This window comes from Mytilus galloprovincialis, chromosome 4 (genome assembly GCF_965363235.1).
Source record: "Mytilus galloprovincialis chromosome 4, xbMytGall1.hap1.1, whole genome shotgun sequence".
In the NCBI taxonomy this organism is placed as follows: Eukaryota; Metazoa; Mollusca; class Bivalvia; order Mytilida; family Mytilidae; genus Mytilus; species Mytilus galloprovincialis.
Window position 1 is genome coordinate 95033455 of NC_134841.1, and position 18062 is coordinate 95051516.

Below are 18062 nucleotides of genomic sequence, written 5' to 3' on the forward strand. Positions count from 1 at the left end.
TGTCATGGGATCCGCGTGTTACTGTCCTGTCACTGTCGGATCACTGTCACTGTCGGATCACTGTCATGCCACTGTCGTACGATTGTGGTGCCACTGTGATGCGACTCTCAGAGAAAGCTCTTGAAACATGCCAGGCTCCATCTGTATGAATCCAACGAAATCACCGGCAGATTCCTGCGCCAACTCTTGCATCAGTGTGATATACTGCCCAAACATCAGGCACCGTTTGATCCATGGCTATCCAACCAACGTCGGGCATTTCATTGGTTCCTTTACTGTTCATGGGCTTGAATCAAAGATTACAGAACCATATTTTGCCCTTGTTGGAGTCCAGGAAGGCGCAGGGTCGAGCATAATCGTTCTGATGGAATAGCCATCCTCTTTAAAGGGTACACAATATGTTTTTCCAAACATTCATGACCCACGATTTGACCAAATTTCATGTCGTGGCGCTGCATAGATGTGTTGTGGGTTCCTTGTGACCAGGGCTTTACCCACTAAATACACCAAAAGAGGTATCCAATGAATGATAATGAACATTCAGTAGCATTGGAAGAAAATAAACCTTAATTTATATTGGATCAGTGAATACATTTCTGTCACAAAGGAAATCTTTGACATACCAGAACTTATATAACATTTTTCTCAGGACTACAATACAAGGATTTCTGAATTTGGTTTCAGGGTTTATTTAAGTCAGCTATATATACCATGTGGTGTGTTTTCAGATTCATCACTCAACAACTTTTAATATTTGCTAAAAATTTTGGTTAGGGTATCATCAGTGAGCCAACTACTAAAAACTCATGCACTTGAGCAAAATGATAAACTAATTTGCATGTAAGTGTTTACTGTAGACAATAGGAAATTTAATGCTAATGCCTTATGTTGATATTTTCAGGTATTTTCCAGTCCTGAAGCATCAAAGTATATCTCTGGAATAGCTGTCCATTGGTATGAAGATTTTATTACTCCAACTATAGCTTTATCCAGTACTCATCAGAAATTCCCAGATAAATTTATACTGGCTACCGAGGCCTGTGCAGGATCTATTCTACCATTTGGTAAAGTTATTCTGGGAAGCTGGGAAAGGGCTGAAAGTTATGCTCATGATATTTTACAGGTAAATTGCTATTTTTACTTATTTAAAAGTGTAAGAAAATTTTAAAGTTTACTTTGATCAGTATCTATATATAACAATTACATTATTTTATATTGAGATTAAATTATGAATTATTTCAACTTTTTTCACAGCTACATATCAGCTAATCCTTACATTGAAGAAGGAAAAAGTTATCAGATCTATTTATAATTTCTTGCAAATTAGACAGAAGCTTCTTTGATCAAAAGACAGTATATAATGTTAAATTATGAAACGTTGTTTATATCAAGAGCCTACTTATTGCAATATATCACTGAACATCTGTGCCAAGAGTGCATGAGACAATCTTATTATGCATATGGAAATTGTTGCAAAATTAAAATGGGTTATTTAGAAGGCATTTAATTTATAGAAACAATTGAAATAGCTCTATAGAAAAAAATCATGTGTGAGGATATCCTTAAGCAAAAAAGTCATAAAAATAAATGCAGATTCAACGATCTTGAAGACCTACACAATTTAAATTTCTCAAAAAAAAAAAAATGAAATTTGACTCATTGTGAAGTTTTATAGGTAAATGTAGCAATGTTCTGTAAGATGTGCATGGAAAAGGTGGTCAGCTAGATAAAGTGGTTCTGTGGTGAATGATCTGTGTGTCTAACAAAACCATAGGTGTTGCAACAGTAATTGCCACACTAGTACAGATTTATATAGACCCCATTTAGACCTGTAAACACACTGGAATAAATGCATTGAACTCTATTCCATGCATCTCCATGGTTTTAAACACAAGTTATTTTAAATGTATAATCAGCTTGTTATTTCTTTCAGGATGTCAATAACTGGGTTACTGGATGGACTGATTGGAATATAGCATTAGATATGGAGGGAGGACCAAATTGGGTGAAGAATTTTGTAGACAGTCCCATAATTGTAAATGCAAAGAAAGATGAATTTTATAAACAACCAATGTTTTATGCCATGGGTCATTTTAGGTTTGTAAACAGTAAGATTCATCTGCCAAGGAAATGATATGAATATCATGTTATTCTAGATAAATTTATATTTTTTTCCAAACAGTCAATATTTATTACATCTTTCATTGATCAATAATATGGTCCCCTTCTTTCTACATGTATGTCCCTATAAAAAGAAGATGTGGTATGATTGCCAATGAGACAACTGTCCACATGAGACCAAAATGACACAGACATTAACAACTATAGGTCACCTTATGGCCTTCAACAATGAGCTGGTTTGCTGTCAAATTGAAATGTCTAATATTCTAGATGGACTTGTAATAACACCTAGCTACAATTTTTTTTACAGTAAGTTTGTACTTCCTGGTTCAAAGAGAATAGACATTAGAGGGAGTGAGGTTGATGGTTTACAAATCTCAGCATTCTTACAGGGAGATAACTCTATAGTCTTTGTAAATCTTAACAGGTAAATCAACAAATATCAGCATTCATACAGGGAGATAACTCTATATTCCTTGTAATACTTAACAGGTAAGTCAACAAATATCAGCATTCTTACAGGGAGATAAAGCTATAATCTTTGTAATACTTAACAGGTAAATCACCAAATATCAGCATTCTTACAGGGAGATAACTCTATAGTTTTTGTAATTCTTAACAGGTAAATCAACAAATATCAGCATTCATACAGGGAGATAACTCTATAGTCCTTGTAATACTAACAGGTAAGTCACCAAATATCAGCATTCTTACAGGGAGATAACTCTATAGTCATTGTAATAGTTAACAGGTAAGGTGGCAGAAACCAGTTATTTTACAATAAATCTTTAGAATTTGTTGTAATACTTAACAGGTAAGTCAACAAATATCAGCATTCTTACAGCTTTATACTTAACAGGTAAATAAAAAAATATCAGCATTCTTACAGCTTATGCTTTATTCTTTGTAATACTAAACAGGTAAATCACCATTCTTACAGGGAGATAACTCTATAGTCTTTGTAAATCTTAACAGGTAAATCAACAAATATCAGCATTCATACAGGGAGATAACTCTATATTCCTTGTAATACTAACAGGTAAGTCACCAAATATCAGCATTCTTACAGGGAGATAACTCTATAGTCATTGTAATAGTTAACAGGTAAGGTGGCAGAAACCAGTTATTTTACAATAAATCTTTAGAATTTGTTGTAATACTTAACAGGTAAGTCAACAAATATCAGCATTCTTACAGCTTTATACTTAACAGGTAAATAAAAAAATATCAGCATTCTTACAGCTTATGCTTTATTCTTTGTAATACTAAACAGGTAAATCACCATTCTTACAGGGAGATAACTCTATAGTCTTTGTAAATCTTAACAGGTAAATCAACAAATATCAGCATTCATACAGGGAGATAACTCTATATTCCTTGTAATACTTAACAGGTAAGTCAACAAATATCAGCATTCTTACAGGGAGATAAAGCTATAATCTTTGTAATACTTAACAGGTAAATCACCAAATATCAGCATTCTTACAGGGAGATAACTCTATAGTTTTTGTAATTCTTAACAGGTAAATCAACAAATATCAGCATTCATACAGGGAGATAACTCTATAGTCCTTGTAATACTAACAGGTAAGTCACCAAATATCAGCATTCTTACAGGGAGATAACTCTATAGTCATTGTAATAGTTAACAGGTAAGGTGGCAGAAACCAGTTATTTTACAATAAATCTTTAGAATTTCATGGATTTATGATTTTATTTTCTTGAAAATTCATTCAAGCTTATATACAAATAAAATGTATGGTTTCAAGGAACTAAGATGTGTGCGTGCTTATGTTAATATATAGAAAACCTTTAAATTTGGGTGTCTGTCCAGCATGGAAATTTAAAAATTTATAAATGCATTGCAAATAAGGCAAAAAATGTGATGCTCTGATACCAATCTAATCCTCACCTGCAAAATCCTGCTAAAAGCCGACAAGAATTTTAGCCAAAATTCAAGAGAGAAAGGATATTCAGTGAATTAGAGCTTTGTCCGAACCTATCCTTACCATCAAAATCTCAAGATATTTTTGTTTACATAAAACTGAATTTTTCCCCCACTTTGATTGGATGCCGTCAAGTGAGGAGACCACAATTTTGACATCTGATTGGACCTATATGTGAAGGAAATCCCCAACCTGTGTATGCAACTACTTACTTGTGTAGTACAATAGCCTAGAATTTACATTCATTTATTTTTTCAGTCCACATGATGCAATTATATACCTCAATACTTAACTATAACAAAATTTCTGCGTGGGACACATGTTCTGGTACACCAAAACTGGTACCTGCCACCTTTAACCACTCATTGAAAACAATATAATTCCATTTTTTTAGTCTGATTGAGTTCTATAGTCCTTTACCATTAAAAATACATGCATTTTATATGGTTACAGCACAAAAGAAAACATTAATAGGCTTTGTAAGACCAAATTTATTAAAGCATTATTTGCGTCTTTTGCCGTCAAACTGCTTTGAATGCAAAAAAATTAGAAAAAAATGATTGTGTTCATATTTAATAAATTTTATTGTGTGAGTTGTCTGGTACAGTGTATGAATTATCCAACAGTTTTTAAAACTACTTAAGTTTATTGTTTCATGCATGATATAAAACCACTTACAACTGATCTCAAGAAGTATTTTCCCATTGTTTGAGGTATTAAATAGTCTCAATTCTTGTCACTATCATTGTTCTGTTGACTGCAGTGCTGAAAAAGGCTTAGTTATGAATGAACTAATATTTTTGGTACATATGTTTCACTTTGTAGATCCATGATGCACTAAACTAAGTGTACATTTATTCGCAATCAGTCTCATATCTCTTCTCCACATGAGCTAGCTGTGTAGGCCGCATGTTGACATTTTAGAATTGCCACACTATTGCTGATGAGAGAGACCAGTTTTCTTATTTCTATAGCCTGTCCTACAGTATCAACTATGTAGTAGACCTATAAAAAAAGAAGAATTCATATATTCATAGTTAAAAAGTAAATAAATAAGAAAATGTCCATATCATATGAAATAAATCATTATAACAGGTAATATACAGTATAATCAGCTTTTTCTTGTACTATGCTGAGGCTTATTTTACTTTTTTCTCTCTTTGTAATTGCTATTTCTATATAATTTATGGTATAAAATCATTGTTTGGTGAACATAATCATTTTAAAACTAATCAATTGAATGTCATTGTTTGTATTGGGATACAGAGTTATCTGTCTTGATATTTGATAATTCTTAAAATCCATGTAAAAACTATTTGCTTGCAAACAGACCTATACATTGACTGTGAATAAAAGAAATATATTACCACACACCTGTAGAACTCTTAAAAAGGCACATTTTGTGATATGTTAAAATCATGTTTAGGCTTAAGGTGGCAGAAACCAGTTATTTTACAATAAATCTTTAGAATTTCATGGATTTATGATTTTATTTTCTTGAAAATTCATTCAAGCTTATATACAAATAAAATGTATGGTTTCAAGGAACTAAGATGTTAATATATAGAAAACCTTTAAATTTGGGTGTCTGTCCAGCATGGAAATTTAAAAATTTATAAATGCATTGCAAATAAGGCAAAAAATGTGATGCTCTGATACCAATCTAATCCTCACCTGCAAAATCCTGCTAAAAGCCGACAAGAATTTTAGCCAAAATTCAAGAGAGAAAGGATATTCAGTGAATTAGAGCTTTGTCCGAACCTATCCTTACCATCAAAATCTCAAGATATTTTTGTTTACATAAAACTGAATTTTTCCCCCACTTTGATTGGATGCCGTCAAGTGAGGAGACCACAATTTTGACATCTGATTGGACCTATATGTGAAGGAAATCCCCAACCTGTGTATGCAACTACTTACTTGTGTAGTACAATAGCCTAGAATTTACATTCATTTATTTTTTCAGTCCACATGATGCAATTATATACCTCAATACTTAACTATAACAAAATTTCTGCGTGGGACACATGTTCTGGTACACCAAAACTGGTACCTGCCACCTAAGTCAACAAATATCAGCATTCTTACAGGGAGATAACTCTATAGTCTTTCACATGATGATTGGACATGATTTTAACTGTTTTGATTTGAGGGAATTTGTTTTCTGAAAAACCAAGTGTTAATGATGATTGAAATTACAACAAAAATGTATTACAAAACAAAATTTCATACTTGTGCTTACTATTACACATCTTTTTGATAGACAATAAATAGTTTCATTTATTAGGCATTTTACAGTTTCATAAACAGTATGGCTACATATAAACTCAACCTGTAAAACTTATGTAGTAAAGCAAGAATTAAAATAGACTCAACAGTAACTATTTAGAATTATAATTATACCCCCGCTTTAAACCCCGCTTTAAAAAAGGGGGGGTATACTGTTTTACCTCTGTCTGTCAGTCCGTCCATCAGTCCGTCCGTCAGTCCGTCCGTCAGTCAGTCAGTCAGTCCGTCCCATGAAACTTTCGTCACATTTTTCTCAGGAACTACACATCCACCCTTTCTGTAATTTGGTATCAACATTTATATATGTCAGCCATACCGTGTGATGCGTTTTCAGATTCATCACTTGACAACTTCCTGTTTACCGAACACTTGTCTGATTTTACACATGATAGCCAAGTTGAAAATTTTCGTCACATTTTTCTCAGGAACTACAATACAAGGATTTCTGAAATTTGGTTTCAGGATTTATATAAGTCAGCTTTACCGTGTGATGCGTTTTCAGATTCATCAATCGACAACTTCCTGTTTACCGAACACTTGTATGATTTTACACATGATAGCCAAGTTGAAAATTTTCGTCACATTTTTCTCAGGAACTACAATACAAGGATTTCTGAAATTTGGTTTCAGGATTTTAATAAGTCAGCTATACCGTGTGAAGCGTTTTCAGATTCATCACTCGACAGCTTCCTGTTTACCGAACACTTGCATATTTTTACACTATTAATATTATCCACTTGCGGCGGGGGTATCATCAGTGAGCAGTAGCTCGCAGTTTCACTTGTTTCTATTGTCTTTACTTTTTCAGATCAGAAAATGATGGCATCATATCTCTACTTGATCCAGAATTGGGTTATATTAATTTATCATACTCCAAACATTCTATACAAACTGTTATATGGTGGACATGAGGATTCTGAGTCCAACCTCGCTCTTTATATCATGGTATTGTGGCTCCAGCATATTATCACTACTTTGAACAACATGTGTAGACTGTTTTGATCTGTGCTACTCTTATGATGTTGATTGGATTGACTTGGAATTTGGATTAGAGTTTATTTTAAACACATTTTTAAAAGGTTATTTGAGGGGGATGACACACTTTTTAAAAATGACCGATGTAGGATAAAAGGGGGGGGAGGGTATAGCATGTGGAGATGTGGGATATGGGGTAAAAAAGGTGGGGTCTAGGAAAATGAATGGGGAAAAAGTGGCAAATGTAAAAAATTACAAAAAAGCAGGATTTTGAATATAAGCACTCTTTGTCACTCTGATCTTATTTCAGTCAACATCTTATTAATTTATTAAATGAAGCATTGCTATCACTGTTATGTTTCGTACTAAGAGTCACATGCATTGCAATTCCTGTTCATATAATGTCATTTAAAGCTCAATTCGTGGATAAACATGAAATCATTGACATTTAATACTTTAGTTTCATTTAAAATGTGCCATATTGTTATTTATATAAATAAATCATGTTAAGTTTATGTTATTTGTTATATTGACTTATACATAAAATAAAAGTTAAGACAGAGTTTATTATTGAAAGAAAAGTCAGGTCTGAAAGGAAGCTCAATATATACTTCATAAAGAATTGCTGTGATCAAAGTTCTTTAAAATATATTGAAGATTTGAATAAGTGGAAGAAAGATGCCTTTGGATTTAAATGGTTTGTTATAAACTCATCATAGAAACTAAAATTAAAATTGTGTATGCCCAACACAAATATTTTCTACAAAAGACTCATCAGTAACAAGTACTTGAAACAGAAATGTAAAAAATGCCACATATAGTAGGAACTTGAAGCGCATGGAGGAACCAACATCCCAATTACAGCTAAGGTAATCTTTTTGTGGGTTGAAAATCATTAGTATTGCAAAAAAATGCAAAATTTGGTAAACAGTCAATTTATAATTATAAATCAGTGATATTTCATGTCAACACAGAAGTCCTGACTACTGGACTTGTGATTCTAAAGATACAAGATTTCAATATCCGTCAGGTGTAATATTCACATATCTCACATTAAATCCACTGTGCTGAGATTGATTAAGTTTAAACTGTGCAAGGCTGTTTTGAAGCTTCAGTGGTCCTCGAATGTTAGAGCTACATGTAATGCTAATGAGTACCTGCTGAGTCAAAGCAAAGACTTGGATATATCTATTTGCTGCTTCCCAGTTATGAATGCGTATTTAACAGTGAGAAAATCACAATGTGTCCTAGTAAAATAAAATGTAACTGTGGACTGATATGTTGTGCACATGCAAGTAAAAAATCAGGCTCAGTATGTCAGTTTAGCAGGGTTTATATTCATATCATTTCTCTTGTCCTGGTTATACATTTAATTTGCCACTGGATGATAAAACCAGCAATCCATCAGCATCTGATGTTTTAATTGGTAAGAGTTATCTCCCTTTTATTAAAAAAACAGTTCTGGTTTGTTATTCAAGCTTCATTTGTTTAACCATTAGGAATCAGTTAGTATTTAACATGTGCACTAACTTGAGAATGCTCAGGTTTATTTACTGCAAGCATTATACTATTGTTGGGATCATTTTAAGTAAGGTACCTTTTGATTTAAAAAAATGTTATGATTTTTCATTCATGTCCAGCACATGCATATTTGAAATATTAGGGTTTGCTTTTCCAAAATAAGTGGACTTTAAATGGGAAATATGAGGCAACTTTTAAGGATATTCCAGGCAATTTTCTCTTCAGGACAATAGTTGAGCCTACAACTTTTGTCGCAGAAAGCTCCACATAGGGATATTGATCCGGTGGCGGTGTCAGCAGCGGCGTTAACTAACTTCTTTTAAAAAACTTTATATTTTAGAAGGTGGAAGACCTGGATGCTTCATACTTTGTATATAGATGCCTCATGTTACGAAGTTTACGTCAGTCACATGTCCAATGTCCTTGACCTCATTTTCATGGTTTAGTGACTACTTGAAAAAAAGTTAAGATTTTTTGTAATGATAATTATAAGTAATAGGATAACTGTATTTGGTATGTGCTTACCTTGTAAGGTCCTAATGACTGTCAGACACTTTTCACTTGACCTCTACCTCATTTCATGGATCAGTGAACAAGGTTAAGTTTTGGTGGTCAAGTCCATATCTCAGATACTATAAGCAATAGGTCTAGTATATTTGGTGTATGGATGAACTGTAAGGTGTACATGTCCAACTGGCAGGTGTCATCTGACCTTGAGCTCATGGTTAAGTGGTTATATTTAAGTTTTTGAGTTTTGGTCTTTTTTCTAATACTATACTAGTATGCAACAGGTCAACTATATTTGGTGTATGGAAATATTTTATGATATTAATGTCAGTCACACAGGTTTTATTTGACCTTGACCTCTTTTTCATGGTTCATTGCTCAGTGTTAAGTTTTTGTGTTTTGGTCTGTTTTCTTAAACTAAGCAATAGGTTAAGTTGGTTAACTATATTTGTTGTATGGAAGAAATAGCTGCCTGGCACGATTCATCTGACCTTGACCTAATTTTCATGGTTCATTAGTCAACGTTTAGTTTTCTTGATTAATGTTAGGTTTATATGACAGTTGTAATAAAGCTTTATATTTAGGACTGTCAACATAAAATCAATGATTTGTAAAGAAGCAGAGACATTTCAGTGTGTGCAATCTTGTTTAATAGCTTCTGATTTATTGCCTTTACAATATTTCATTTATTTCTTGCAACAATTCTATATACATATGGACAGGCATATATTGCATTCCTGGGTGTAGGTGCATATATGTTGGTGCATATATCTTATTTTATTGCTAAAACAAAGCTTTGTATTTGTATCGCTATAGAATTAGTAAAAAATCTAGAGTATCAATTTGAAGTAGAATTTGATTAATGTATTTTTCTATTAAAAATTATCTTTGTAACAAATTTAAAATTCCAATTAAAAAGCTTGTTGATTTGTTTTATCTGTGCATAATACACATACCTAAAATATAGCACTCATGATATTAAGCAAATAAACAGGGCCTCACCAAATTGCGGGTTGCCCTGTAGTGAACAGTCTGTCCACCCGTAACAAATTGTATATCTAGAGAACTGTTATAATTTCATACTTTATTCTTGACCTGTATATTAAGAGGGTATTTCATGATGTTTGTACAACTTCCAAGGTCAAAAACTTTGGTTTAAGTTTCCAACCTCATGTCCTATGGTAAAGATCATGTCTGCTTTATATCTTGAGAACTATTATGATTTGAAAGTTTATACTTGACATGTATATTAACCAACACCAGAAGGTGTGTCATAATGTATTACAGCTTCTTAGATCAAAGGTCAAGGTAAAAAACTATGGTTTTTAATTTAATTGAAGGTGTGTCATAATGTATTACAACTTCTTAGGTCAAAGGTCAAGGTCAAAAACTATGGTTTCAATTGACAACCCCATATTCAATGGTAAAGATTGTGGCCACTCTATATCTTGAGAACCGTTATGATTTCAAAGTTTAGACTGACATGTATATTAACCAACACCAGAGAGTGTGTCATAATGTATGTACAACTTGCAGGTCAAAGGTCCAGGTAAAAAAAATGGTTTCAGTTGACTACCCCATGACATTTAATAAATCGTGTCTGCTCTATATCTTGGGAACCGTTATGATTTCAAAGTTTATACTTGACAAGTATATTAACCAACACCAGACAGTTTGTCTTAATGTATGCATGTCTTCCTAGGTCAAAGGGTAAGGTTAAAAGCTTTGGTTTCAGTTGACAACCACATGTCCTATGGTAAAGATACATTTTTTTACCACACATTATTCACAGCGGGCCCACAGATATAACTCCCATCTCAATGATCTACTTTTCCAATTAACTAGTAAATTCAGAAAACTGGTGACAAAACTGCTCAGTATAAAACCATCAGTAAAAGTTGATCAACAAGAAAATTACGTTTTCAACTTCTTGGCCCATTGCAGCAAACTTGGTGAATGAAAACTCCTCTTCCAATGCCCCTTATTTAGTTACTGGCAAATGAAAAACATGGCTATCAGAAGCAGTCTTTGGTAGAGGAAATTAACGAGATTGTTTAGAACTTTAAAACATATATAAAATCATCAATAACATAGTTATTTGATACTTTTTGTCTTCAAAAGAAAACAATACTGCGCATTTGCAGGTTTACAGAATAGGCTTAATAAACAAATGGGTACAGTATTTACCTGACTAACCAAAAACTGGACAAACATGCAACATAATGCTCTTCTATGCAAAAATCGTTATTCCTTGCATTTTGTGTACTGTTTGTCATTTAGTTGTTTTCGGGGATTTTTAGCCATGTTTTTTTTATGCCCCACCTACAATAGTAGAGGACATTATGTTTTCTGGTCCGTTCGTTCGTTCGTTTGTCCGTCCGTCCGTCTGTCCCGCTTCAGGTTAAAGTTTTTGGTCAAGGTAGTTTTTGATGAAGTTGAAGTCCAATCAACTTGAAACTTAATACACATGTTCCCTATGATATGATCTCTCTAATTTTAATGCCAAATTAGAGTTTATACCCAAATTTCACGGTCCACTGAACATAAAAATTGATAGTGCGAGTTGGGCATCCGTGTACTTTGGACACATTCTTGTATAGTTTTTTTTTAACATATGAGTTTGAATATCCCTTTTTGTATCTTTCGTCAATTTTTTAGACTGCCTTACAAAAGAACTTGGAACAGACTTTTTCGGATAGGATATAGGTACGATACTGTTGTCAGGTCATTAAGGATTGCATATGTTGGTATTAATATTGATTCACTCATAGGGTCTTTGCATCGGAAATAAACACATTTATTTTAAAACCATTTGTTGACATGATACGGGTTATGTTTCTCTCCTATATTTCTGATGGTACATTACTAAACCCCTAACGGCCGGAGTACTTGATTTTCATTTGATGAAGACATATTAATCTTTCAATCAGTTTGATTGAGGTCTGGAGCACAGGGACTCGGTTAGCAGATTAAAATTTTATAAATCAATTTTTTTCATTTATTTTTTATTATTTCCTGTCTTTTTGCATTACTTTATTAACGTATTTAACGTTGCCATCACTATTTCTTTGTTTTCTGGCTATGTAATTTTTCAGTATACGGATATGGATAGTAAACTGCACCCGTATACTGAAATTTATCAGTATACGGATATGGATAGTAAACTGCACATTCTAGAGCTGGCATGTCAGTAACTGCTAGTGGTCCTTTGTTAATTTATGTATCATTGTCATTCTGCGGCTTAGTTTCTTTTGTCACCTATTCTGACATCGGACTCGGACTTCTTTTGAACTGTGTTTTACTGTGCGTGATGCTTTGTGTTTCTTTATTCTATATTGGCTAGAGGTATAGGGAGAGGGTTGTAATCTCAAATACATGTTTAACCGCGCCGCATTAATGCGCCTGTTTCAAGTCAGGAGTCTCTTACCTTTGTAAGTCTTGTGTTTTTAATTTTTAGCTCATTTGTATGTTTTTTGGAGTATAGTGTGACGTCCATTTTCACTGAACTAGAACACAATTTCATTAAGGTGCCAGCTAAAAAACACCCCGGGTCCGAGATTTTCCTCGCTGCGTTGACGACCTATTGGTGACCTTCGGCTGTTGTCTGCTCTTTGGTCGAGTTGTTGTCTCTTTGACATATTTCCTATTTCCATCTTCAATTCCACATATCATAACTCAAGTTATTGTCCGGAACAAGAAGTATGATTGTGTTTAGCCCATAATTCCTACAGTTTAAACATTAACCACCAAAATCAATCCGAACATTCTTTTTGTGGTATGGAACCTTGTGGTACATTTACATACAGATCAATTGATACACTCATACTCAGGTTATTGTTTGGAAATCAAATCTCTCAGCCGGACGGCGGAGACGTATTCGGTTTCGGCCGTATAAAATAGCTTTCTCGTCTTGGAAGTAAAAGGTAGCGACATATTGTCCGGCAGATGATTATTTTAGGTTGAAAACTGAACATATGGCTCTAGTTATGTTTGGTCTGACATATATCAATCACCCTATACCATATTTTCAATGTTTGATTAACACGATTAACAATATGTAGAACAGTTGTCGTGTTGTCTCTTTGACGCATTCCCCGTTTCCATTTCATTTCTCTTTTCTTGTCGGTAAGAGAGGTAGGGGCATCTAATATTTTTTTTTGTGTGTGATTTTTTACCGTTTATTTTGTTTTCCGAGATAGTTTGAATATGGACATATAGTTCAACGTCTCTCCTCCTCCCCCAACCACCACCACCACTTTATCCTTGGTTGGGAACCCCCTTTTAAAAAGCCGACTATATCGGATCCGCCCCTTAATGTACAATAATTTTGAACGGATATCAGGTTATTTGGAAGACGCACATAACAGCATTAACCACTTTGCGATTCCGGGAATGATTCATAATTCGTATCAACACACAAACAATAATATATATGAGTATGAACAAATTCTGTTACTTAACTGAACAAATATTTTAAATTGAAATCATTTCATTATATCAAAAAATAATACGTGAATATAAAAAATAAAATCAATTTAATTGATTACGTACTAGTCTACAAATTACCACAAATACGAATACTGTTTTGTAATCCTAATGTCACAATGTTTTCCATTTAGAATAGCATTCATTTTTGTGCATTAAACTGTTCATGGTCCTTCCTTTAGCTTGGCAAGATTACAGTGACCTGCTACGACACAGATAATTACAATACTTAGGAACACTAAATAATGTTGTTATTGTTCACTCCGTTTATTCAGCTGGAGGTGTTTCTGCAGCAGCCTTCACTACTTTTGCCTTGCCTTTCTTTCCAGCTTTTTTCTTTGGAGATTTTGCCTTTTTTGCTGGTTTAGATTTCTTGGTCTTCTTCGCAGGTGTTGGCTTTTTAGCCTTCTTTGGTGATGCAGGTTTTTTAGCCTTCTTTTGAGGAGTCGAAACAGTTTCCTTCTTCTTGTGGGATTTCTTTGCTTTTTCTTCTCCCAGCCTAAACGAACCAGAAGCGCCCTGTCCTTTGCTTTGAGTCAAAGTTCCATTTTTCACTCCTGCCCTTAAAGCCATTTTTAAATGATTATTTGCAGTTTTTTCTTCGACACTAATTTTATAATTTCCTATGATGTATTTAAGAATTGCCTGTCTCGAACTTCCACCTCTCTCCTTGAGACTTGTTAGCGCATCCTTTATCATGTCTCTGTAGTGTGGATGGTCAGATGGTGCTTGTTTTGACTTCTTCTTTTTCTTGCTTACTGTTGGTGTTGTTTTCTTTTTAAGCGATTTAACACTAGCTTTCTTTTCAGGTTTTACATCCTCATCAGACTTTGGTTCATCTACCATCGTTTCTGCCACTGCGTCCTCAGACATAACAATGTAACTTTCGTCGTCTTTGCCTTACAAATAATAAGAGAAACAGAAAGTAGGTATTGACAGTTTATTTATATTATAAACGCGGACCGCGGAGAAAGCACCAACAAGGAAGCAAGTGCGTGTGTATTGCCGATATTGTGATTTAAAATGGCGATGTGTTTCCACTCATAAGAAAAATGTTGTTTCTGGCATCGACTATGAGGTAAAATCGCCTGAAGTTGACACTGTGCGAATAATCAATGCCTTAGAAGTTCCGTGCATCTTAAATTTTTTTCTGAATTGTAGTACATTTATTGTGGTTTGTATAAAAAGAAGGGGCCACTTATCAATGACCCTGTCAGTTTTGTTGAAAAATGCTGTTTCTGGAGAAATACTTGCAATTTCATTTCTTATATTGAATAAATAATATAAAAGAAAGCTCGAGTAGAAAGGATCAAGCTTTTGGTATACAAAATATAATATAGTTATTCTTTAAAATCACATTTCAGAAGGGTACCCAAAGCACACCATAGCCTTCTTTGTCTTCTCGTACGACAATAATTTATGCAGTTATCGAATATTCCTTGATTGTCATATAATTTTGAATATATTAAGATATTTATTCATTGTTTATTTTCTAGAAATTCTGTAAAAAATAACAGAATTATGATCAAATCATTCAAAATAAAGGAAACTTATTGGGACATCATTAGCATACTGAATTTGCGCCATCTTGCCTTTATATATAAATGATATATTTTTTATATTTATCGAATGTTTATATTAGCTATCTTTCTTTCGATTTGTTTATGATAAATTAAGATACACTTATAGTTGTCATAGTTTGGTCAAGAGAGTCAACAGACATGCTCTTAAAATATAATTGCATCTATAATTAACAATGTCTGACCTACTTTCCTTTTCGGGTTATTTATAGATAGTCTACAGCTAAAAATCCTTAACATATATTGATATTATAAATGTCTTTTTAACTAAAAAAAAAAATAAAAAATCCATAAATTGTAATTTTCAAACATTCTTTTTAATTACCTAGAGTGCTATTAAGTTTGCAACTCAGGCACTGAATCGTTGTCTCTAAAATAAATATACAAAGTACCTTAAATTTATACCTTTAGTTTTGTAAAAGTATATAAGTAGATTATTTACGGACACACACATGCCTTTGGTCTGCAAGAAAACATATTGGTTTTTTTTATTCTCCATGATTGTTTTTCATTCTATACTAATTTAAAACGAGTCTCAATAATAATTTCTCGATCTGTCTACTTTTTTTCCCCATCAAGTGAAGATGAGTGGCGGAAGATATTTTTGATTCGTGGATATTATCCTCTTACAGCATACAATGAGTTTTTAACTTTTAAGCACTTACAGGGGTTTTACAGTGTTATTTCGTTAGATTATCATGAATGGTTTATTTTTTCTTAAAAGTTGTAGAGAGAGAAAAAAAAATGCCTCCCTTTTTTCCATGATTCAGCCTTCTATCTAAAATAAGGATATGCTATACAACTTAGTAAATAGAGAATTTAAAGTTAATATAGAAATAAGAGAATGTGTTATATGATTGCAAATGACACAGGAATTAACAACTATAGGTCACTGTTCGGCCGTCAACAATGAGTAAAACCCATTCGGGATATAGTCGCTATAAAAAGTCATGAATTGACAAAGGTAAATCAATCCAAGTTAGAAAACTAACGATTTGTGTACAAAATAATGCGCTAAAAACAAATATGATATACAGCACCAGACGACAAGCAATGAATTCCAGGCTTCTGGCTTGGGATAGGCACATATACAGAATGTGGTGGGGTTAAATATGTCAGCCCCCACCTAACAGTGGTGTAACATTACAATATATGATCAACTATAAAAATCAGTTGAAAAGAGCTAAACTCATCAGATCGATACTAAGCACTAAAACACAGAGTGGAAGTGGTCGGATACATCCCACAACAAATAGACACTAAGTCGTTGGCATGATACGGGTTATGTTCTTCTCATATATTTTATGGTGGTATGATACTAAACCCCTTACGGGAGGGATTGTACTTGATTTTCAGATGATGAAAACATCATTTTTCAATCAGTTTAATTGAAGTCTGGAGCTGGTATGTCAGTAACTGGTAGTACTTAGTCCTTTGTTAATATATGCATCATTGTCATTCTGCTTAGTTTCTTGTGTTACTTATTCTAACATCGGACTCGGACTAATATTTTAACTGAGGCTGCGTATTTTTGTGTGCTTGTTTATTCTACATTGGCTAGAAGTAGTTATAATAGATTGTTTATATCTCAAAAACGGCACGTTTAACCCCGCCGCATCTTTGCTCCTGTCTCACGTCATGACCCTCTGGCCTTTTTTAGTCTTGTATCCTAAATACAATCTAGGTTCATTTGAATCTTTAGGAGCACTTCGGGTGCGAAATTTTCTCGTGTTGGTGGCCTTCGATTGTATATGCTCTTTGGTCGTACATGGTCATTTTGACTCATTCCTCATTTTTATTCGCAATTTACTAAGCACATATCTGAGAGTACCAGCAGGCTAGTTCAAAGCCAACAGCAACTCATACAAAAATTCTTGCATTAAGACTAAAAGGTCTCTTTAAACCCTTTGTTTTTATATTGCTGTACTATTTTCTATTGATCAATCTAATTATAATTTAGCAATTTTTCACTAGACAGAGAGAAGTGTATGGTGTCGTCAATTATTGGTAAGGAATGCGTTTTACACTAAGGTCGTGTCATTCAGTTCGTTTTTGACTCAAGCCTTTGTCTATCCCTTTATATAATTATGTAATGAGGTGGTTTGCACCATCATAGTGATAAAAATAACAAAGAACAACATGAGGAGCTTACTTACATGAACAACAGCACTATACATCAACAGAAAAAAGAATAACGCAAGTGGTGTATCAACCAACAAAACAGCACTATATACCTAAACACAACAAAGAATAACGAGAGCAGCTTATCTACCAACAAAACATCACTATATAACTAGACACAACAAAGAATAACGAGAGCAGCTTATCTACCAACAAAACAGCACTATATAACTAGACACAATAAAGAATAACGAGAGCAGCTTATCTACCAACAAAACAGCAATATATAACTAAACACAACAAAGAATAACGAGAGCAGCTTATCTACCAACAAAACAGCACTATATAACTAAACACAACAAAGAATAACGAGAACGAGAGCAGCTTATCTACCAACAAAACAGCACTATATAACTAAACACAACAAAGAATAACGAGAGCAGCTTATCTACCAACAAAACAGCAATATATAACTAGACACAACAAAGAATAACGAGAGCAGCTTATCTACCAACAA

At 33.6% G+C, this 18062-nt stretch overlaps 2 protein-coding genes and 1 long non-coding RNA gene across 4 annotated transcripts in view; 1 reads left to right on the top strand and 2 right to left on the bottom strand.

The window, feature by feature from the left end:
• Positions 1 to 7846, top strand: part of LOC143073462 (lysosomal acid glucosylceramidase-like) — a 30954-nt gene extending 23108 nt beyond the window's left edge. Inside the window, exons 7-11 of one of the 2 annotated variants that reach the window (XM_076249026.1) lie at positions 902 to 1123; positions 1934 to 2097; positions 2432 to 2529; positions 2917 to 2935; positions 7165 to 7846. In XM_076249026.1, coding sequence (XP_076105141.1) covers positions 902 to 1123; positions 1934 to 2097; positions 2432 to 2529; positions 2917 to 2935; positions 7165 to 7267 — 606 coding nt within the window. In that variant the 3' untranslated portion in view covers positions 7268 to 7846. Of the gene's footprint in view, positions 1 to 901; positions 1124 to 1933; positions 2098 to 2431; positions 2530 to 2916; positions 2936 to 3269; positions 3289 to 7164 lie in introns of both variants that reach the window. The other variant, XM_076249027.1, reaches the window with a different exon arrangement.
• On the bottom strand, positions 4625 to 6133 carry LOC143073464 (uncharacterized). The gene is made up of 2 exons (XR_012977508.1): positions 5742 to 6133; positions 4625 to 5072 (listed from the first exon to the last, which is right to left on the bottom strand). It is a non-coding gene; the product is annotated as an uncharacterized LOC143073464 (long non-coding RNA).
• Positions 7847 to 13875: 6029 nt separating the features above from the next.
• Positions 13876 to 14803, bottom strand: LOC143073465 (late histone H1-like). Its single transcript, XM_076249028.1, has one exon. The coding sequence runs from the start codon at positions 14715 to 14717 to the stop codon at positions 14112 to 14114; it is 606 nt and encodes a 201-aa protein (XP_076105143.1). The 5' UTR covers positions 14718 to 14803; the 3' UTR covers positions 13876 to 14111.
• Between the last annotated feature and the right edge of the window lie 3259 nt (positions 14804 to 18062).

Bases quoted from the DNA above. Each gene is read 5' to 3' on its own strand.
- LOC143073465 (XM_076249028.1), bottom strand. From the start codon at position 14,717: ATGTCTGAGGACGCAGTGGCAGAAACGATGGTAGATGAACCAAAGTCT.